Source organism: Ptiloglossa arizonensis, chromosome 2 (genome assembly GCF_051014685.1).
Source record: "Ptiloglossa arizonensis isolate GNS036 chromosome 2, iyPtiAriz1_principal, whole genome shotgun sequence".
NCBI lineage: Eukaryota > Metazoa > Arthropoda > Insecta > Hymenoptera > Colletidae > Ptiloglossa > Ptiloglossa arizonensis.
In genome coordinates, this window is record NC_135049.1 from 23,000,896 (window position 1) to 23,020,040 (window position 19,145).

Genomic DNA, 19,145 nt, shown 5'->3' on the forward strand with positions numbered 1-19,145 from the left:
CAACGACGCCGGCCGCGATTTGTGGAAGTCGATAGAAGGAAATACGCGAGGTCGCGGCCGATTCGTCGTGGTTGTTTCGGCCCGATAAAACACGAATTTACGGGTGAGCTCGTTTCGCTGGACGAAGCTAGCGAACGCGCTCGGTATTGCGCTACATTTGTATCCGGTTGGAAAAATCGATTTGTCTGGGTGTTACCGATAAACGTCGAAGAACACCGCGGTTTTAAACTTCCACGCAAAACTGATTATTACGTTACTAGGGTTTCGTACGCGCGACTTGGTCTTAATTCACGCGTTATCGTTATTTTTCTCCCGGTTGGTAATATATCGCGATGATTATTGCCGCGAACGTTTCCAGTAACGTTTCGTTAGGTTTGTACCAGCGAGCGAGACTTAATCCGGTAGTTATGGTCGATCTTGTTATTTTTTTTTCTTCCCATAGGTACGAATGTGAAAATAGACTTTAAAGTCTTGGTACTTTCGATGGAGTTACTATCGCTTCGAGCAACGTTTCAATTAGGTTTATATCCGCGTGTGAGTCTCAATTTGTCATTTATACCTGTATTGTTTACAGAGAAATGTACTTTAAATGCATTCTCAGAATTTTAAAGAGTATTCGTTCGTTCAATTGTACTTTTTCCCGATAAGTTTCGCAAGAATATATACAACGAGTGTCGATGTCAAGGGATGATTTCTCCCTTTGAGTAAAAAAATATGTGTATCAATATTCATCGGATTATCTTTCTCACCTCTAATTACCAGAACGTACTTCTGACGTTCAATCTCTCATATTTCTTGCATCACGATTCGTGATACCACATGAATATTACTTTCTCGATTACTTTCTCGCAATACGGTGTAATCAAGTAATAGATACGTATACACTTTCATCGTGAAGCTTCAAAATAGTGTCGAGAGTATTTTTAATTTCATTCTCGATCGAACTTCGAAACAACGATTTCAAAGTGTCGGTGATAATTACCCGAACGTACTTCTAACGTTCAATTTCTCATATTTCTCACATCACGATTCGTGATACCAAATGAATATTACTTTCTCGATTACTTTCTCGCAATACGGTGTAATCAAGTAATACATACGCATACACATTAATCACGAAGCTTTAAAATAGATAGAAAATATCGTTACTTTGTCAACGATACATTTGTTCAAAAATCGAAGTATCGTATCAAGAGTATTTTTAATTCTATTCTCGATCGAACGTCGAAACAACGGTTTGAAAGTGTTGGTAATAATTACCCGAACGTACTTCTGACGTTCAATCTCTCATATTTCTCACATCACGATTCGTGATACCACATGAATATAACATTCTCGATTATTGCACTCCGATGCAATACGGTGTAATCAACTAATACATACGTATACTTGATACGTATACACATTCATCGCGAACCTTCAAAATAGATAGAAAATATCGTTACTTTGTGCAACGATACATTTGTTCAAAAATCAAAGTATCGTATCAAGAATATTTTTAATTCCACTCTCCATCGAACCTTCAAAATAGATGAAAAATATCGTTACTTTGTGCAACGATACATTTGTTCAAAAATCAAAATATCGCATCAAGAATATTTTTAATTCCACTCTCCATCGAACCTTCAAAATAGATGAAAAATATCGTTACTTTGTGCAACGATACATTTGTTCAAAAATCAAAGTATCGTATCAAGAATATTTTTAATTCCACTCTCCATCGAACCTTCAAAATAGATGAAAAATATCGTTACTTTGTGCAACGATACATTTGTTCAAAATTCAAAGTATCGCGTCAAGAATATTTTTAATTCCACTCTCCATCGAACCTTCAAAATAGATGAAAAATATCGTTACTTTGTGCAACGATACATTTGTTCAAAAATCAAAATATCGCATCAAGAATATTTTTAATTCCACTCTCCATCGAACCTTCAAAATAGATGAAAAATATCGTTACTTTGTGCAACGATACATTTGTTCAAAAATCAAAGTATCGTATCAAGAATATTTTTTATTCCACTCTCCATCGAACCTTCAAAATAGATGAAAAATATCGTTACTTTGTGCAACGATACATTTGTTCAAAAATCAAAGTATCGTATCAAGAATATTTTTAATTCCACTCTCCATCGAACCTTCAAAATAGATGAAAAGTATCGTTACTTTGTGCAACGATACATTTGTTCCAAATTCAAAGTATCGCGTCAAGAATATTTTTAATTCCACTCTCGATCGAACGTCGAAACAACGGTTCGAAATTGGTCGGTGATAATTCGATCCATCGTTGCCTAATTGATTCGCAAGGAGACGAACGATGGATCGAGAAGCGTCGAAGAGGACGAGAAACGTGCGGGGGTCGCGATCGATATCCCGACATCCTGGCCCACGCTTGAAATCAATGCCTGTTGGCGCCGGTGAGGGCCGGTCACCATATTGCGGCCGGTCGACGAGCCGCGAAGGTCTGGGTAATAAAAGAGGCTGGTAGGCGCGGCTGTACGAACCGGTAGTCGCTCGTACCGGATAAGATTAGCCTCTCTTTCGACCAGCTCATTCGTCGACTCGACGATTTCCCCATCGTCGAAACCAGGACACCCTTTGCCCTTGACGCTACCGACCGTTTTAACCCTCCACGGCCCCACGTCTTTTTCAAACGGCCCCTTATCTCCATTTTAAAGTATAACGTTTCGTACTTCCCGAACGAGGACACGAAGAGTCAAGGAACCTACTCACGAACCGATACTATGCTCTTACCAATCAAAAATTACGAATGGCGCGACGAGATCGCCTATCGAATTGCCGCGGATGATTTCACTGGAGGGTGAGAGTCGACTCTGGAGTGCAAAGGGTTAAGAGCGCGAAAGTGTACGGAAATTTTGGATTTCTAATCCTTCGAGAGACTAAGATTTCGCGGAGAGATATCTACTCCGAATGGTAGATCGTAGGAGAGGGTTGGTGTTTGTGGAGAAAGGTGAGAGATAGCTTTGGAGACCTTTGGTGTTCTTTGTTTTTGAGTTTAAGCAGATTTCGATGGAAGTTTAACTCGACGAAAATTCGAACTTCGAGGGTCCTTTCTTAATTGTTATTTCCAGTATCTGTGCTTCGAGAGACCGGGGATCTTTTTCGGAGCGATCGTTGGATACGTGTATTAAATTGTAGATCGAGTAGTTCTTTCACCTGAGAGTAGTAACAGAAACGACTTCAGAGAAGAATCATCAATGAACGATGAACATTTTCCCGCGTAACTCGTTGCACAATAATTGAAATTTGAATATCGCGGAACGAAACGTGTGCGTGTATTCGAGTGCGTCGATCTGTCCGTTGATTTCGAAAGAGAGAAACGAATAAAGATAAAAAAGATCTCCATCGTTCGAAAAACGCTACCGTTGTCAAGAGCGTTTAAAATTCTATACGCGTTCGAATTATTCGGTGTAATTGTACGTTTTGAAAATTTTTTAGAAATTTCGACCCGTCTTGTATACGCGGAATGTCTCCGCGCGCGAACTACACGAAACAGCTCGTTGGTCGGTGAAATTACAATGATCGGGGAGTTTTAGAAGACCTCGATTGAAGAGGATCGCTCGAGCAACTGCCAAGAATCTTTAGATACGACGAGAAAATGAACAGGACAGAAATTGCACTTAGGATCTCGCGATACCACCGGATATAGTTGCATAGTCGCATGCCGGGGCGCAAACGCCAGCCAGCCGTAGACCGATTTCCTTGGCCGGCTGCCAGAGGATAATGTATTCCTTCTTTTGATGTCGGCGGAGTCCTTTCCGTTCTCCATATATCGGGTGAACACGGAACGAGGAAAAACTCGCGACTCGCGAACGTAAACACTCGCGGGACGACGAAATAATTCTTGTCGCGGTTATGGAGAACAGTGGCGTGGTTTCTTCTACCGGGGTCGGTTAAGTATTTTTGTATCTTGACCGGACGTAGTCTCGACGAGGAATATTTACGTTCGAAATGTGCGTCAATGTCGATTTGAAACTCGAGCACTTTGATTGAACGTTTTGGGGTAGAGGAAGAATGTTAATATCCTGATTGAATGTATCAGTGCTGAGTAAGAATGTTAATATTCTGATTGAAGGTATCAGTGCTGAGTAAGAATGTTGTGTAAATGTTAATATCATGATTAAATGTATCAGTATTGAGTGAGAATGTTAACATTCTGACTAAAGGTATCAGTGTTGAGTAAGAATGTTAATATCCTGATTAAATGTATCAGTGCTGAGTAAGAATGTTAATATCCTGATTAAATGTATCAGTGCTGAGTAAGAATGTTAATATTCTGATTAAATGTATCTGTGTTGAGTAAGAATGTTAATATTCTGACTAAAGGTATCAGTGTTGAGTAAGAATGTTAATATTCTGATTAAAGGTATCACTGTTGAGTAAGAATGTTAATATTCTGACTAAAGGTATCAGTGTTGAGTAAGAATGTTAATATCCTGATTAAATGTATCTGTGTTGAGTAAGAATGTTAATATTCTGATTAAATGTATCTGTGTTGAGTAAGAATGTTAATATTCTGACTAAAGGTATCAGTGTTGAGTAAGAATGTTAATATTCTGACTAAAGGTATCAGTGCTGAGTAAGAATGTTAATATTCTGACTAAAGGTATCAGTGTTGAGTAAGAATGTTAATATTCTGATTAAAGGTATCACTGTTGAGTAAGAATGTTAATATTCTGACTAAAGGTATCACTGTTGAGTAAGAATGTTAACATTCTGACTAAACGTATCAGTGCTGAGTAAGAATGTTAACATTCTGACTAAAGGTATCACTGTTGAGTAAGAATGTTAATATCCTGATTAAATGTATCAGTGTTGAGTAATAATGTAAACATTCTGACTAAAGGTATCAGTGTTGAGTAAGAATGTTAACACCTTGACTAAAGATATCACTGTTGAGTAAGAATCTTAACACCCTCTCTGAACAAAGTGTCGACGAAGAATTTTAACATTCTGACTGAGTATAACGCCACTGAACATTCTAACTGTGTGCTTCAATGAGAACTAAGAACTTTAACCCTTTGATTAAACGTACCAAGGTCGAATAAGAACGTTAACACCTTGCCTGAACACATGGTTGTCGATTGAGTCAACTTCTCGACCAAATATACCCCTGTTGCTAGAAAATAATTGCCACCGATCGCGGATTCGAGACGAGCTCCCTATGTTGTTACAGAAACATTGATAAGTCAGCAACAATGATGAAAGAATTAAATTTTCGTTAAAATTCCTCCATGGTACACGCACTGTGCAACATTCTGTCAAGAATTGTGTAAAATTAGTCCAGAACGGTAACACGTGCGACGAAGCTCGGTTCGGTCGCGTTCCGCGGTCGCCATGTTGACGGAATGCGGTCGAGATTCCTGCATAAATTTCCAAACATCCTTCGACGACGATAAACTATTCAACACGTCGACAGACGTAATCACTGTCAACGTCTTTTTCACACCGCACGCTCCGTCCCGAGGTGAAAGGGAAATTAACCCTTCGACGATGATCTTTCTATCTCTTGAGAACATCTCGCGTACTATTCGTTCAACATCGAAACTTTCCTGACTTCTCTTTTCAATTTTTCTCGAATTTTTTAGTGCAAATGATACTCAACGAAAAAAGGAAAATTTCTTCTCGGAAATTTAACAATAAAGATTAATAATTTGGAAAAATGAAAATATAACTCACAATGAACGAAAAATTGTACTTTGGTACCGACCAGTTATCCGACTACTAGATCTTCAGATATCAGTTAATTAATAATACTAGGAAATATTAGTAAGAGACATTGATACGTTAATGTAATATAGAATCACACCAAGTACAATTCAAAATTTTTTTCCACAGTTACGAATAAAATAATATTTTCCTCTGTCTCTTCATTAGACATATACAATAACGAATCGTTGAACGCCACCAATATATTAACACGTTCGCTACCATCTCCGCATACATGGTACATCTCCCGATACTTGTATCCGAGTTGATCGCCTCAGATGTGTATTACCAGTTCTTTCTCAATTTACGATAACATATTGCGAGAAATTTGGGAGTATAAATTTGAACAGTACCGTTGAGCTGGGAAACAATGAAATACACGCAAAATGTTCTGCGTTTAGCGATAATTACGGGACATAAAAACGGGGTATTTCGATAAAAAGAACACCCTGAGCTGTAAAATTTCCTTCTCGGATCAACGTGTTGAAAAGATCGAAGAACCAGAGGGGACGCGTATCTCGAATCGGCGATATTTTTCACGGCGCGGCTTCGACTTTCGAGCGTCGCGGCGGGAACCGGTTTTTTTTATCCGAGCGGAGGCGCGTTATGCGCGCGGGGAGGTTGAAACAACGACAACGACAACGACAACGACGACTCTGAAAATTGTCGAATGGCGAGCACGGGTCGCGTGACGACCCGGCGAGATACGTCCGCGCGGAATCGCGCGTCTCGGGCAAGGACACGCGTAATCGCGATTACGTGAACCAGCGTTGTCTGCTGGCCGGTTGGGGCCCCTCGAGCGCCATGTTGAATTTTTGGCGGGCTAACAGACCCTGGATCTACGTTAGGGTGTCCTGGAGAATATTCCACGTTTCGAATTAATTTTAGAATATAATTTCAAAAGGGTGTACGACGATTCGATATGTGGTATTATGTGGATTATGTGGTAACGATCGAGCCTTGAACTTTGGTAAATTTCAACCTAACGAAGCTCGCGAGTAGGAAATCAATATAGCGAAAAAAAAATTGTAATCGATACGAATTTTTATCCGAAGAACAGGATAAGATAGATCTTTCCTGATTTGCGATATAATTATTGGTAAATCCATTACCCAAGTGTAACTCGTATTAACACCCAACGCATTTGTTCGTTGAAAACGAACTTCTTCCGACCGAAACTTACGTAATTCCCACTATTTCGTTCTCAGGGGTTGCTAACTTATATTCTCCGAGGACCCGAAGCAAACAAAAGAGCTCGGTTGAAATTTCAGCGTTCTTTCATTTATACCGCTCGTTTTTCGATAACCAACTTACTGTTGGCTCGTAACGGTAAAATTAATGTAAAGCACCATCTTCTGTAGTCGGTTCACAGAACTTGACCTTGAACTTTCCACAATGGCCCATATAAATCTAGGAAAATATGGAACCCGGCCATTCGAACGGAACGCGGGAAATTGATCACTGACGAGGACAACTCGCTAAAGGCTCCTCCGAGAGTAAAATCTCGATTCGATCGTTTGGAAACTACTCCGCTATTCGCAGACGACTCGACTATTCACAGACGACTCGACTATTCATAAACAACTCCACTATTCGCAGACGATTCGACTATTCATAAACGACTCCACTATTCGCAGACGACTCGACTATTTACAGACGACTCGACTATTCGCAGACTACTCGACTATTCGCAGACGATTCGACTATTCACAGATGACTCGACTATTCGCAGACTACTCGACTATTCGCAGACGACTCGACTATTCACAGACGACTCGACTACTCGTAGACGACTCAACTATTCACAAAGACTCGACTATTCGTAGACGACTCAACTATTCACAAAGACTCGACTATTCACAAACGACACGACTATTCGCAGACGACTCGACTATTCGCAAATTACTCGACTATTCGCAGACGACTCAACTATTCATAAACGACTCGACTATTCACAAACGACTCGACTATTCGCAGACTACTCGACTATTCGCAGACGACTCGACTATTCGCAGACGACTCAACTATTCATAAACGACTCGACTATTCACAAACGACTCGACTATTCGCAGACGACTCGATTATTCGCAAATTACTCGACTATTCACAAACGACTCGACTATCCGCGGACGACTCAACTTTTCGCAAACGACTCGACTATTCGCAGACAACTCGACTATTCGCAGACTACTCGACTATTCGCAGACGACTCGACTATTCGCAAATTACTCGACTACTCGCAGACGACTCAACTATTCATAAACGACTCGACTATTCACAAACGACTCGACTATTCTCAAACGACTCAACTATTCACAAACGACTCGACTATTCACAAACGACTCGACTATTCGCAAACGACTCGACTATTCGCAGATAACTCGAGATCCACGTGTCACGTAAACGAAAAGCTTCGAACCTTAATTTTCTCCCGCGTTACTTCACGATCCCCGTCGCGCGGATTCTCTCGATAGAAACGCACTGTTCGATCGACACGCGACCAGCTAGGTCTGAAACAAAGTCCGAGACAATTATCATCGCGCGCGGGCGCGCGAGCACCGATACGTTCCCAAACGACGTAAGACGTCGCCGTTCGAGCCACGATTCGCTCGCGCGACGTTGAATTCCAACGCAATTGGGGACAGCTGAATAAATTCCGCGACGAAGCAGCCGGTCGCACGCCCACTCGAGCCGATGCGTCGAGTGGCCGATTATCTTTTTAGTAGCCGATAACAGTATCAACATGAGAACGCGTATGTACCGGGTGACCCACGGCAGCCGTGCGACGAACACGCCGAGCGCAATAAGCCCGAGCGAAATAATGGCTCACGTGGCGCACGGTGTTCCTCAAGGTTTCACGAGCGCACCGACACTCGATCGACGATCGTTGGCCTGGAAACTCGGCTAAGGATCCATACCATTGAATCTCATGTATCCGTTTCCGGGAAAACTATTTGTTTTTTCGATCCTTTTTTTTTTGTTTTCTTTTTAATTTCTTTTTGTACAGTCTTTGGAAACTCGATAAGAGCTTCACCGACTCGTTTGAATTTTATCCAGTTTGTGTCTAAAGGATAGATTTGTTCTTGCATTATATTATTTTTTTTTTTTTCAATTTTTTTGTGTATGCTTTCGGAAGTAATAGCGACCAGATTGAATTTTATGAATTTGTGTCGGAGGAATAAGTTAATTCGTATATCCATACGATTAAATTTTGTATATTTGTGTTCGGGGAAACAATTTGTTTTTTCTAGCCTTTTTGTCGATATTTGTTAATATTTTTTAATATTTCTAAAAGATAGATTTGTTCTTGCGTTATATGATCTTCTTTTTCAATTTTTTTACGTATGTCTTCGGAAGTATAGTGACCAGATTAAATTTGATCAATTTGTGTCCGAGGAATAAGTTTATTCGTACATTGTTCTTTAGTTTGGGATTCTTTTCTTTGGTTTGGTATTTTTTGAAAGTTAGACAAAAGCTCCGACACTAGAGCGACCCTCTCTGACCTGAACAAATGACAGCGATCCTTATCAACACGAGTCGATTGAATCCGATCGTGTAGGAAAAGATTTGTTTGTATATTTCTTTAATCCATAATTCTCTAATATGTTTTCGGAAGCTGACGAGCGACCATCGCACAGATTCGGTTCAATTTCATTTACAAGTACGTAAAGAGAAATTGATATTTACAGTTTCAATTTTTCCCCGTATTTTTAATACATTTTCAAAAGTTCGATAGAAACTCGACCGATACTCGGCCTGAAAAAGCGAGAGCGATTCTTACCGAATCGATCGGATTTCATCCATCTGTGTCCAAAGTAAAAATGTGTATTTATATTTTCTATTTACTTTGGAGTATTTTTTGCACGTTTTGGAAAATTTGATAAAAGCACCGGAAAATGTACTACCGACGCTCGTTGACCCGGAAACGTGAAAACGATTCTCGTCGACTCGATTGAATTTCATCGAGATTTAAATAAATCGATACATCGTCGCTCGGTTTGAACACTTTCGTAATTTCGTAACTCCGTGAACGACATCCCTTCCGTAACCGGAAGCTCGGGTTCTTAATAAGAAACGACTTCCGTTTTCCCCGGATAAATCGGGCTACCTAGTGGCCCTTTGCTCGTTTCCCTGTTTCGCGCGTGTTTATTTGTCGCCATCGAGGGTTTCGCGAGGGCTGCGAAGATTTACGACACCACTCCGAAAGACATACTCGTTCGACCCCCACCATAATGGGCTCGTAATATTTCTTTGGCGAAACTAGGGGTTGCCTTGTAAAACGTTCTCCGAAACGAGGCGCGCTCTGCTTCGATCATAATCGCTCGCTCATTATTAAATCAACCTTTTCGTGCTCAACGTATCTCTTTCAACGCACGGCAGTCTCGTACGATACGTTTTGCAAATTAAAATTTTTCTTTACTAGGGAAGGTTGAACCCGAAACAAATTTTTAAACGCATCCCCCAGATATTACACCTGGACGCGATAATGGTCGATTGTTCCTCGTTGCGCAAACCGCGTACTCGCACGCGTGCGATAAATTTTCATTCGTTCGTTCTACCCGCTACGTGTAAATTTTCATTCGCTGGACAAACGTGCGCGCGATAAATGTTCTTTAATTGCCAGCCTAGAATAAATTCTTCCTTTTAAAGCGATTCCCTGTGGATGGAATATCGTGGAAAATTTTTCGAAAAGTTTCCTCCCTCTCTCTCTCTTTTTCTAGTTTTCGTTGTCTGACTCTGTGTGTATCTGTATGTATCTGTGTGTCTCTGTATGTCTCTGTATGTCTCTGTATGTTTCTGTATGTCTCTGTGTGTCTCCATGTACCTCCGTGTACTTCCGTGTATCTCCAGGTAGCTCTGTGTATCTTTGTGTATCTTTGTGTGACTCTGTATATTTCTGTATGTCTGTCTATCTCTGTATATCTCTGTATATAGTATCTCTGTATATCTCTGTATGTCTCTGTATGTCTCTGTATGTCTCTGCATATCTCTGTGTGACTCTATATATCTCTGTGTACCTCTGTGTACCTCTGTGTACCTCTAGGTACCTCTGTGTATCTCTGTGTATCTCTGTGTATCTCTGTATATTTCTGTATGCCTCTGTGTGTTTCTGTATGTCTCTGCATGCTTCAATGTGACTCTGTGTACGTCTGTGTGTCTCTGTATGTCTCTGTATGCCTCAATATAACTCTGTGTACCTCTGTGTGTCTCTATATGTCTCGGTGTGTCTCTGTTTTTCTCTGTCTCTCTCTCTCTGTCTCTCTGCCCCCTCTCTCTCTTGATTGCTAACGTCGAAAGAAATGGCCCGCGCGAATGGCGCGACTTCGCGTGACTCGGCGATTAATTAACGCGAGGAAAGTTCCCGTTCTAAATTCTCGTTTACGATCCGCGGCCTTGTTACGCAGTGGCGGCCGACAATGGGCGGGCATTTTCCGCCCGTTTGTGTTTGTTTGTCGGCCTGGAGAGTGTCCCAAGGGTTCCCGGCATCGCCCATTTACAACGACTGCTGTTCGAACACCGATCGCCGTGATTTCCCGACAAGGGGAGAGAGGGGACAATCAGAACCCCTTTCACGTACGTATTTATTATTCTCGTTGTATTTTTCTTTGTAATTGGTCTTCGAGTGTGTCCCAATTATCGACACATTTTTTCGACCATTGATTTTTGAACGATCGTTGAAAAAATTACTGATATTTGAATAATACGAAAAAAGGGGAAGGAACAGTATTTCTTTTTTTTCTTTGAAGAATATTTTTTTATTCAATGTCAAATTTTAGTTTTAGTATCTATTGGAAATTTTTTACTCGAAACAATATCGATGCTTGCTAAGAATTTTATCGTTAAGAAGTCTGTTCTCGTTGAAAAGATGTCTCAAATTCCGATTCAAAGCAATGAAATTGCTACTTGTACTTATTTCAATTAAACTTCCCTGGTTTTTGTACGTTACTATTCAGTCCTCGTCGTGAAGTGGAAAAAATGACACAAGATTGACTTCGTGATCCAAGAACGTACGTTACAATGTTTCACTATACTATACCAATGTTCCATCGGGTATGTCGATAAATGGAGATGGACAGCCGTTAGTTATCGACGAGCCGACTAACGAGCCGTTTGACGACAGTTGCACTCGATGCTTCAAAGAGCTACGAGTTCTATTCCTTGTTCACCGATTTATATACTCGATAATAGCTGGCCATACACTGGTATTCTTTACGCGAGGGAAGCGTATCATACTTTCCTTAGATAAAATCGCGTCTTCGTCCACTAACTCGAAAACTTTCTCGATAATATTCGCGTCGTTTTTCACGTCGTACCCTCTCGATACGTAAGAGGATCATAATCCTCTCGTTCGGCAATAACAGAGAATTTCGACGGTACCCGAAACGATAAAAATCCTTTCTTACCGCAATAACTGGCGATTCTTCCACGCGGAATTTTTTCTCGCGTAAGAAGCACCAGTGTGTCTATTTAAATGATACAACGACAGGAAACAACAACGCGAAAATTAACGAAAAAGTTACCGATTTGGTGTCGACGCGACTATAATTATTTTGACATCTTGACTAGCTATCGCGAGGAAACAGCGACAGGAAAAAGTGAGCCTGAAAATCAACGGAAGAGTTTCCAAATTAGTGTTCTTGCAACTACAATCATTTGGATTTTATCGAAGGCAAGTAACGACAGAAAGAAAAGAACATTCTTCGCGAGAAGAGTATCAGTACGTAGACAACTATCGAGAGAATACGGAAAATCTCCGAGTCGAGGTCGATGCAATTGCAATGATCGCGACTTTATCGAAAGCAGACAAAATAACGGTAAAGAAAGTTCACGGTTCTCCGTGTTTGCTAAAAATTTGTGAAAAAGCGACGTTACTCGGGGAAGTAGTTCGTTATTTCCTCCAGGAAGTATCCAGACGCGGTACCACGTCGTGAGAAAAATTGGCCCCCTCCCTGGCTACGTTTTTGTCTTTAAACCCGTCGCAGGATGATTCGTGGACTCGCGCGTGAGTGACATGTGTCACGAGGTGGCTCGTCGAACCCTTATTTCGAGACGCGTGAAAAGTTAGCCCACTTGGTGTCGCGCATACACGCACACAGAACGGGAACACCGCGAGCGGTGTAGCGGCCCCTGTTCATTGTGTGTCTTCTAATACGGAGCGTGCACGGAGGAGAATTCTTTTTCTTCTTTCGACGTACGAAAGCAGGAACGGAGAGGATTCCGTGGCACAATGCGACGTAATTGGAAGTCACCGGATGCTGAGAATTGGCCGTTTCCCATGATTCCTGAATTTATAGGGTAAACGTTATCGAGCGACGACCCAGTTGCGGCTGGCTTCGCGAAGAACCGTTCGCTCGGACTTCTTTCGTCGTGGAAATTGCGACGCATTTGTTGAAATTGACGAGCAGTTGGTACTTTGTCGTTACTACGATGGACGAGCCGTATAATTGGAGTAAAATTTACTTTTGTGGAACTTCGTTCATCGTGTGTAAGTTTTCAATGTCGGTTTCGACTATCTTTGTGCGCAACGATTAATATTTTTTCGGTCGGGCAACTCGTTTTCCTCTCAAAATTATTCGGTTAGTGAACAATCTAAATTTCAAAACTCAAGGAAACTTAAGTAGATCTGCGTGTACTCGTTCATTTAGAAAAAATGGTGTGTCAAAATACGTAGATACGCAATATACGTACAAAGCGTAATTTCGGGACTCGATACACGAATAATTCGAATTACTCGGTACACAATCTAAGCATCAAAAGATATCTAAAAAGCGTATCTAATTTCGGGACTCGGTACCCGAATAATTCGAATTACTCGGTTCACAATCTAAGTATCGAAACATATGTACAACGCGTGTCTAATTTCGGGACTCGGTACACGAATAATTCGAATTACTCGATACACAATGTAAACATCGAAACTTAAATAAACACCCATGTCCTTGTTCCAGAAGAGAATACTTTATTCAGTACCGAAATACATAAATGCGAAACACACAAAGTACCGCGTATCTAATTTCGGGACTCGGTACCCGAATAACTCGAATTACTCGATACACAATCTAATCATCGAAACTTAAGTAAACACACGTGTCCTCGTTCGAGAAGAGAATACTTTATTCAGTACCGAAATACATAGATACGCAACACACAAAGTACCGCGTATCTAATTTCGGGACTCGGTACCCGAATAACTCGAACTACTCGGTGTACAATCAAAACATCGACCCTTAAATAAACACCCGTGTACATGTTCGCGAAGAGAATACCTTACTCGATATCGAAACATTTAGTTACCCAATATACGAAACACCACACGTGTAATTCCAGAACTCGGTGCGCGAATCACACGAATAGTCGAGCGGCCAAACAAGCACAATCGGTATCCACCGTGGCGAGAGACTCGCGGTGAGTACTCGTCGCGATAGAGGTATCACTCTTCTCAAGCTCGGCCCGTATCATTGAAATTACGTCGGACATTAATGAACCGATCGAGCGAAACGCAAACGATGCCGGCCGTTTCGCGCGCCCTTCGTGTGCGGCGAGCGCACTCGTCCTCTCCGTCCTTCTCCGCGTTCGTTTCTTCCTCGTCGGCGTGACGTTTCTTTTTCCCTCCTCCTCCTCCACTGCTCTCCTCCCCGCCTCCCTCTCCCCTAGCCGTGATCCTCCGTCTCACTTCCACCGGCGACGGGCCACGACGAGATTTATTAACACGCGGCGCGCCTCGCGGGGATACACGCGTTGCGAATTACGGGGCGCGCATCCCGTACGCCGCGCGAGAGAACCCATCACGCAGCGCCTGTTTTGCACACAATGCGACTTATGAAAAATATCTGTATTAAATAACCGCGTTTTCGACGTGGCCGTCTCATTGTTCGCCCGGGACGATGTTAAATCACCGCGCGGCGACGACTTTTCGCGGGGCGTACCGCGACCCGAACGCGCCGCGTCACCTTTCGCTCGGGGTTCGGGACGGAACCGGGTCGCGGCGGGACGTCGTACCGCGTCCCGATTTCTTACAACGGTGCTCCACATACGGGGCACGCAGAGCGTTAGGATTCGGTACCGAGTCGATAGTAGTAACTATCGCTGACGATATCGTGGATCTATTGGGTTGTTCGGAAAGTAATTTCGTTTTCCAAAATGGAGAATCAACTATCGCTGACGATATTGTGGATCTATGTATAAGGTTGTTTGGAAAGTAATTTCGTTTTCCAAAATGGAGAATAAACTATCGCTGACGATATTGTGGATCTGTCTACAGGGTTGTTCGGAATATAATTTCGTTTTCCAAAATGGAGAATAAACTATCGCTGACGATTTTGTGGATCTATCTGTAGGGTTGTTCGGAATGTAATTTCGTTTTCCAAAATGGAGAATAAACTATCGCTGACGATATTGTGGATCTGTCTATAGGGTTGTTCGGAATGTAATTTCGTTTTACAAAATGGAGAATAAACTATCACTGACGATATTGTGGATCTATGTATAGGGTTGTTCGGAATGTAATTTCGTTTTCCAAAATGGAGAATAAACTATCGCTGACGATATTGTGGATCTATGTATAAGGTTGTTTGGAATGTAATTTTGTTTTCCAAAATGGAGAATAAACTATCGCTGACGATATTGTGGATCTATGTATAGGGTTGTTCGGAATGTAATTTCGTTTTACAAATTGGAGAATGTATAATTTAATTAAATGTTTGTACGCTCTAATAAAAATTGTACTTCATTTTCACCGAAAAGAAACTAAATGACTTTTCGAACAACCTAATAATATTCGACACTGAACGTTAACACTGAATCGCACTCGTGGAGTGCCAGTGTTCGTTATTGAGCGATAATATCGACCGGAGACGGTATCGTGAATTCATGGAACGTTGTTAAACGAATCGAGAGACGTTCGATGTCGCGGGTACGGGTGATACAATATCGAAAGCACCGAGAAGTGTTCAACATTGTCGAAGTTGCGTTAATTTTCATCGATACGTCGAGATCGATTCGGTCGAATCGGGTCACACGTTGCGCTCTCGGTGTCCTGCGAGGAGAAAACTTGGAAAGGTTGTCTCGTTAATATTGAGCAGTCCGTTTCACCTTCTCGGTATCGCCTCAACGGTCTATAGGTAGCTCGATACTAACGATAAGTCCACCACAGCGTCTAATGTAACCACGTCACGTAATCTCATCGCGATACACGCGTCGTGGATCCTGTAATACTGGTATTCCATCCCTGAGCACCGAAAAAGAGGAAAAGAAAATTACAACAATGCTAATCAGAATTCGAAGTCAATCTTTGGAGTATCGTGACACGATGGAATCCCAATATAAATCCATTTCCCTGTGGATCCACTTGAAACGAGCTCGTGGCTACTCGTCACAGGTTCTCGATCGAGCCGAGAAAACTTCGATTCCTCGTTCCCTAAATAGACAATCGGTCCGACTGCCCCCTTGTAAAGTACGGTGCCCCATGCTGCGGCCGGGATATCGTCGCGCAATTACAAATTCCCACAGTGGAGCGGGGAAGGGTTCTCCCCTCTGTTCCTCCTCGCGTATTCTCCTTCGATACTCCCCTCTGAACACGGTTCTCTGTCCACGAGGTGGTTGATTCTTTTCAAGGCGGACTGCGCCGCGACGCCACGCCGAGAGAAGGGGCGCCGATCGCTGACGCGTCCGCGAACACCGTAAACAACGTTGAACGTGGTCAACGTTGGTCAGAAATCGACGATCGAGGCATCTCGTTTAACTGAATTTTCATTTCGAAAGAAATGAAAACTTTATTGTACTATTACGTATTGGTAATAGTACCAATTACGTTACTATTCTATTGGATGAAATGCAAAATAATTGCATTTCATCGGTCTCTCGCTATAGTAACGTGTTCTCGAGAAACGGTCATCGTCCTTGCTATCAAAAGCAATTTCGTTCGTCTTTGAATCTTTGCAAATGAACATTTTATTCCTGGCCAGACTGAATCGTTTCTCGATCGTCATTTAATTCTGGTGTACTTTCTCAATTTGGAAAACCATCGTGGTTTGAAATTGAAATTAAAATTCGATCACTCCTTTCTTTGGTAAGATGTAAACATACATATAGTATACGAAACGTTGAAATGAAAATGCTCCGTTTTATTACACGATTCGAAGGATTTGATCCAAGGTGCTGGTTTCTGGTAGCGGAGTAGCTTCGATTGCAAAGGGTTAAGATCTACGCGTAAACTACAAGACACTTCCATCTTCGTTCCGTGCTTCGTTACAGAAAAAAAAAACGAGGAAACGAAACGCGCTCCAAATACACGGAACTATGGGTCATGGACCTGACTGACTAATCGAGAACTCGTGTCGAGAACCAACCAATGAGGAAGTATTCGTGAATAGTCGAAGTGAGATTTCGAGATGGTTCTTAAGCCAAGTTCTTTGTGTTTTACAATACCAGTAGAAGTATTACACAGGAGTGTTATAATTGACTCCTGTAGCGGGTAGTGTTAAGACCTCTGTTTACGTAAACCTTTGATCTACTTCTGGGAGTTTTAGTAGCTAGTCGAGCTAAACAAAAGCTATTCGTTACACTACCGATCCTCCTAGTGATCTTTTTCTCTTGCTCGGTTAAAATCTCGGATAAATAAAAGCAACACTTCGATAGATCAAACGTCGAAAACCAAAGGAAGTTACTTGAGTCGTAGATGGCGCCACTGCAGTAATCGGATCGTTTCGAAGTTGTAAGTTCACTTCGCTACGAATCGTATTAAATAAAACGCGTATCGAAAACGAAGAAAATATCGAGTACGAAGAAAGATCGACGTAGTCGTAGATGGCGCCACTGCAGCAATCGGATCGTTTCGAAATTATAAGTTCACTTCGCTACGAATTCTATTAAATAAAACGCGTATCGAAAACGAAGAAAATATCGAGTACGAAGAAAGGTCGGCGTATTCGTAGATGGCGCCACTGCAGCAATCGGATCGTTTCGAAACTATAAGTTCACTTCGCTACGAATCGTATTAAATAAAACGCGTATCGGAAACGAAGAAAATATCGAGTACAAAAAAAGATCGACGTACTCGTAGATAACGCCACCGATGATTCCATTGTCGTTAAAAATCCCACACAATCGCCACCTTGAACCCAAGAAACTTCTCTTGGGAAGTTTTCCGTCTTCGGTATAGTCGCTCCTTGTTGGGCAAAAGAAAGTAGATGGCGCCGCAGCGGCAACCGGGTCGTTTCTTCGGCGTCTATTTTGAAACATCGGCGCAGTCCTCGCGATGCTTGAGAATTAATGGCTCGAGTTGGACGATAACCGCAAATCGTGGAACAGTGTCGCGTATGCGTTCGCGCGTGCTATTTACACGATCGCGGAGGATGTTCGCATGCTCGTCACGCGTTCGCGATCGTGCAAACCAAAGGGGACGTCGGTTGAATGAATACATATATCCGCAAAAACTCGTTAGCGTAAATCTGAAAATAGAAACTAGATTCATTGGGGGATTTCAGTCCCCCCCACTCTGCCCCATCCGTGTCCCCCTCCCCCCACTCTTTCGTCGTACGGTTGTCGGTCTATTTCTCGCTCGGGCGCGATCGTTGCGTCGCTCTTGCAATTTCTTCGCCGTTCAAGCGAACCGTGTAACAACGTCAACGCGACGAGGCGAGGTGGGAAACGTGTCGGGTGTGTATTTAGCACGGTGAAACCTCCGACAGCGGGCACCGTTAACGTTCATCTTTGTCCGGCGAACGCCGTGAGTTCCGTTAGTTCCTTTCGCGACAGGTTCGTCGTTTCTTTCTTTTTTTTTTTTTTTTCTCCCTCCTCCCCGCTTTTTCTTTTTCCTTTTTTCATTCGTTTCTTTCTTATCGGTAAATAATGGATAACGAGATTATACGAGGCGCGAAAGTCGGGTCTTTTGTGCGACGAATAAATTGCGACCGCTCGAGATAATTAAGAACGACTTTATCGGAGAGATGGATCGCGTATTCGAGTATTCGATCTACGGGGTGTTTTCTCGTGAAAATATCAATTTATCACGAAATTGTTCACTTTTGCACGGAAGTTGAAAGAAAAATATAAATCATTAACTTCCGTGCGAAAGTGAACAAGTGAAGAAAGTGGACAACTTGTAAGAAAAATGTAAATCGTTAAGTTGCGAGGTGGCTTTAGAAAAAATTGAATAATTTATATCAGAAGAGGGTACTCGAGATCGAGACGTACCGATGGAAAGAATCTACCGTAATAATTAACAAAAGTTACTATTATCAGTACTTACAATACTTCTGGAACGCATAGGGTAACTTTTAACGAGTAAATTACAAAGCTGGAAATTCACCTCCCGATTTTACTCCCGATTTTCATCGAGCTATCGAAATAAATAATATTCATAGATATTAGCAACGGAAATTACGAAACAAAATACAATTTTTTTCCTTTCGAAA

General features: G+C 42.0%; 1 protein-coding gene across 17 annotated transcripts in view; it reads left to right on the forward strand.

Moving 5' to 3' along the window:
• The window catches only part of LOC143143720 (uncharacterized), a 304,262-nt gene that overhangs the window by 208,437 nt on the left and 76,680 nt on the right, over nucleotides 1-19,145 (forward strand). For 12 of the 17 annotated variants that reach the window (XR_012991226.1, XR_012991229.1, XR_012991227.1 and 9 more), the window contains one exon: nucleotides 11,136-11,304. The exons of 3 other annotated variants lie outside the window; for them this stretch is intronic. Coding sequence is in view for 9 of the 14 variants with exons in the window: in XM_076305320.1 (XP_076161435.1) it covers nucleotides 11,136-11,304 (169 nt within the window). In the remaining 5 variants the exon portion in view is untranslated. Of the gene's footprint in view, nucleotides 1-11,135; nucleotides 11,305-13,025; nucleotides 13,588-19,145 lie in introns of those variants that run through there. 2 more of the 17 variants (XM_076305326.1, XM_076305323.1) reach the window with 2 other exon arrangements.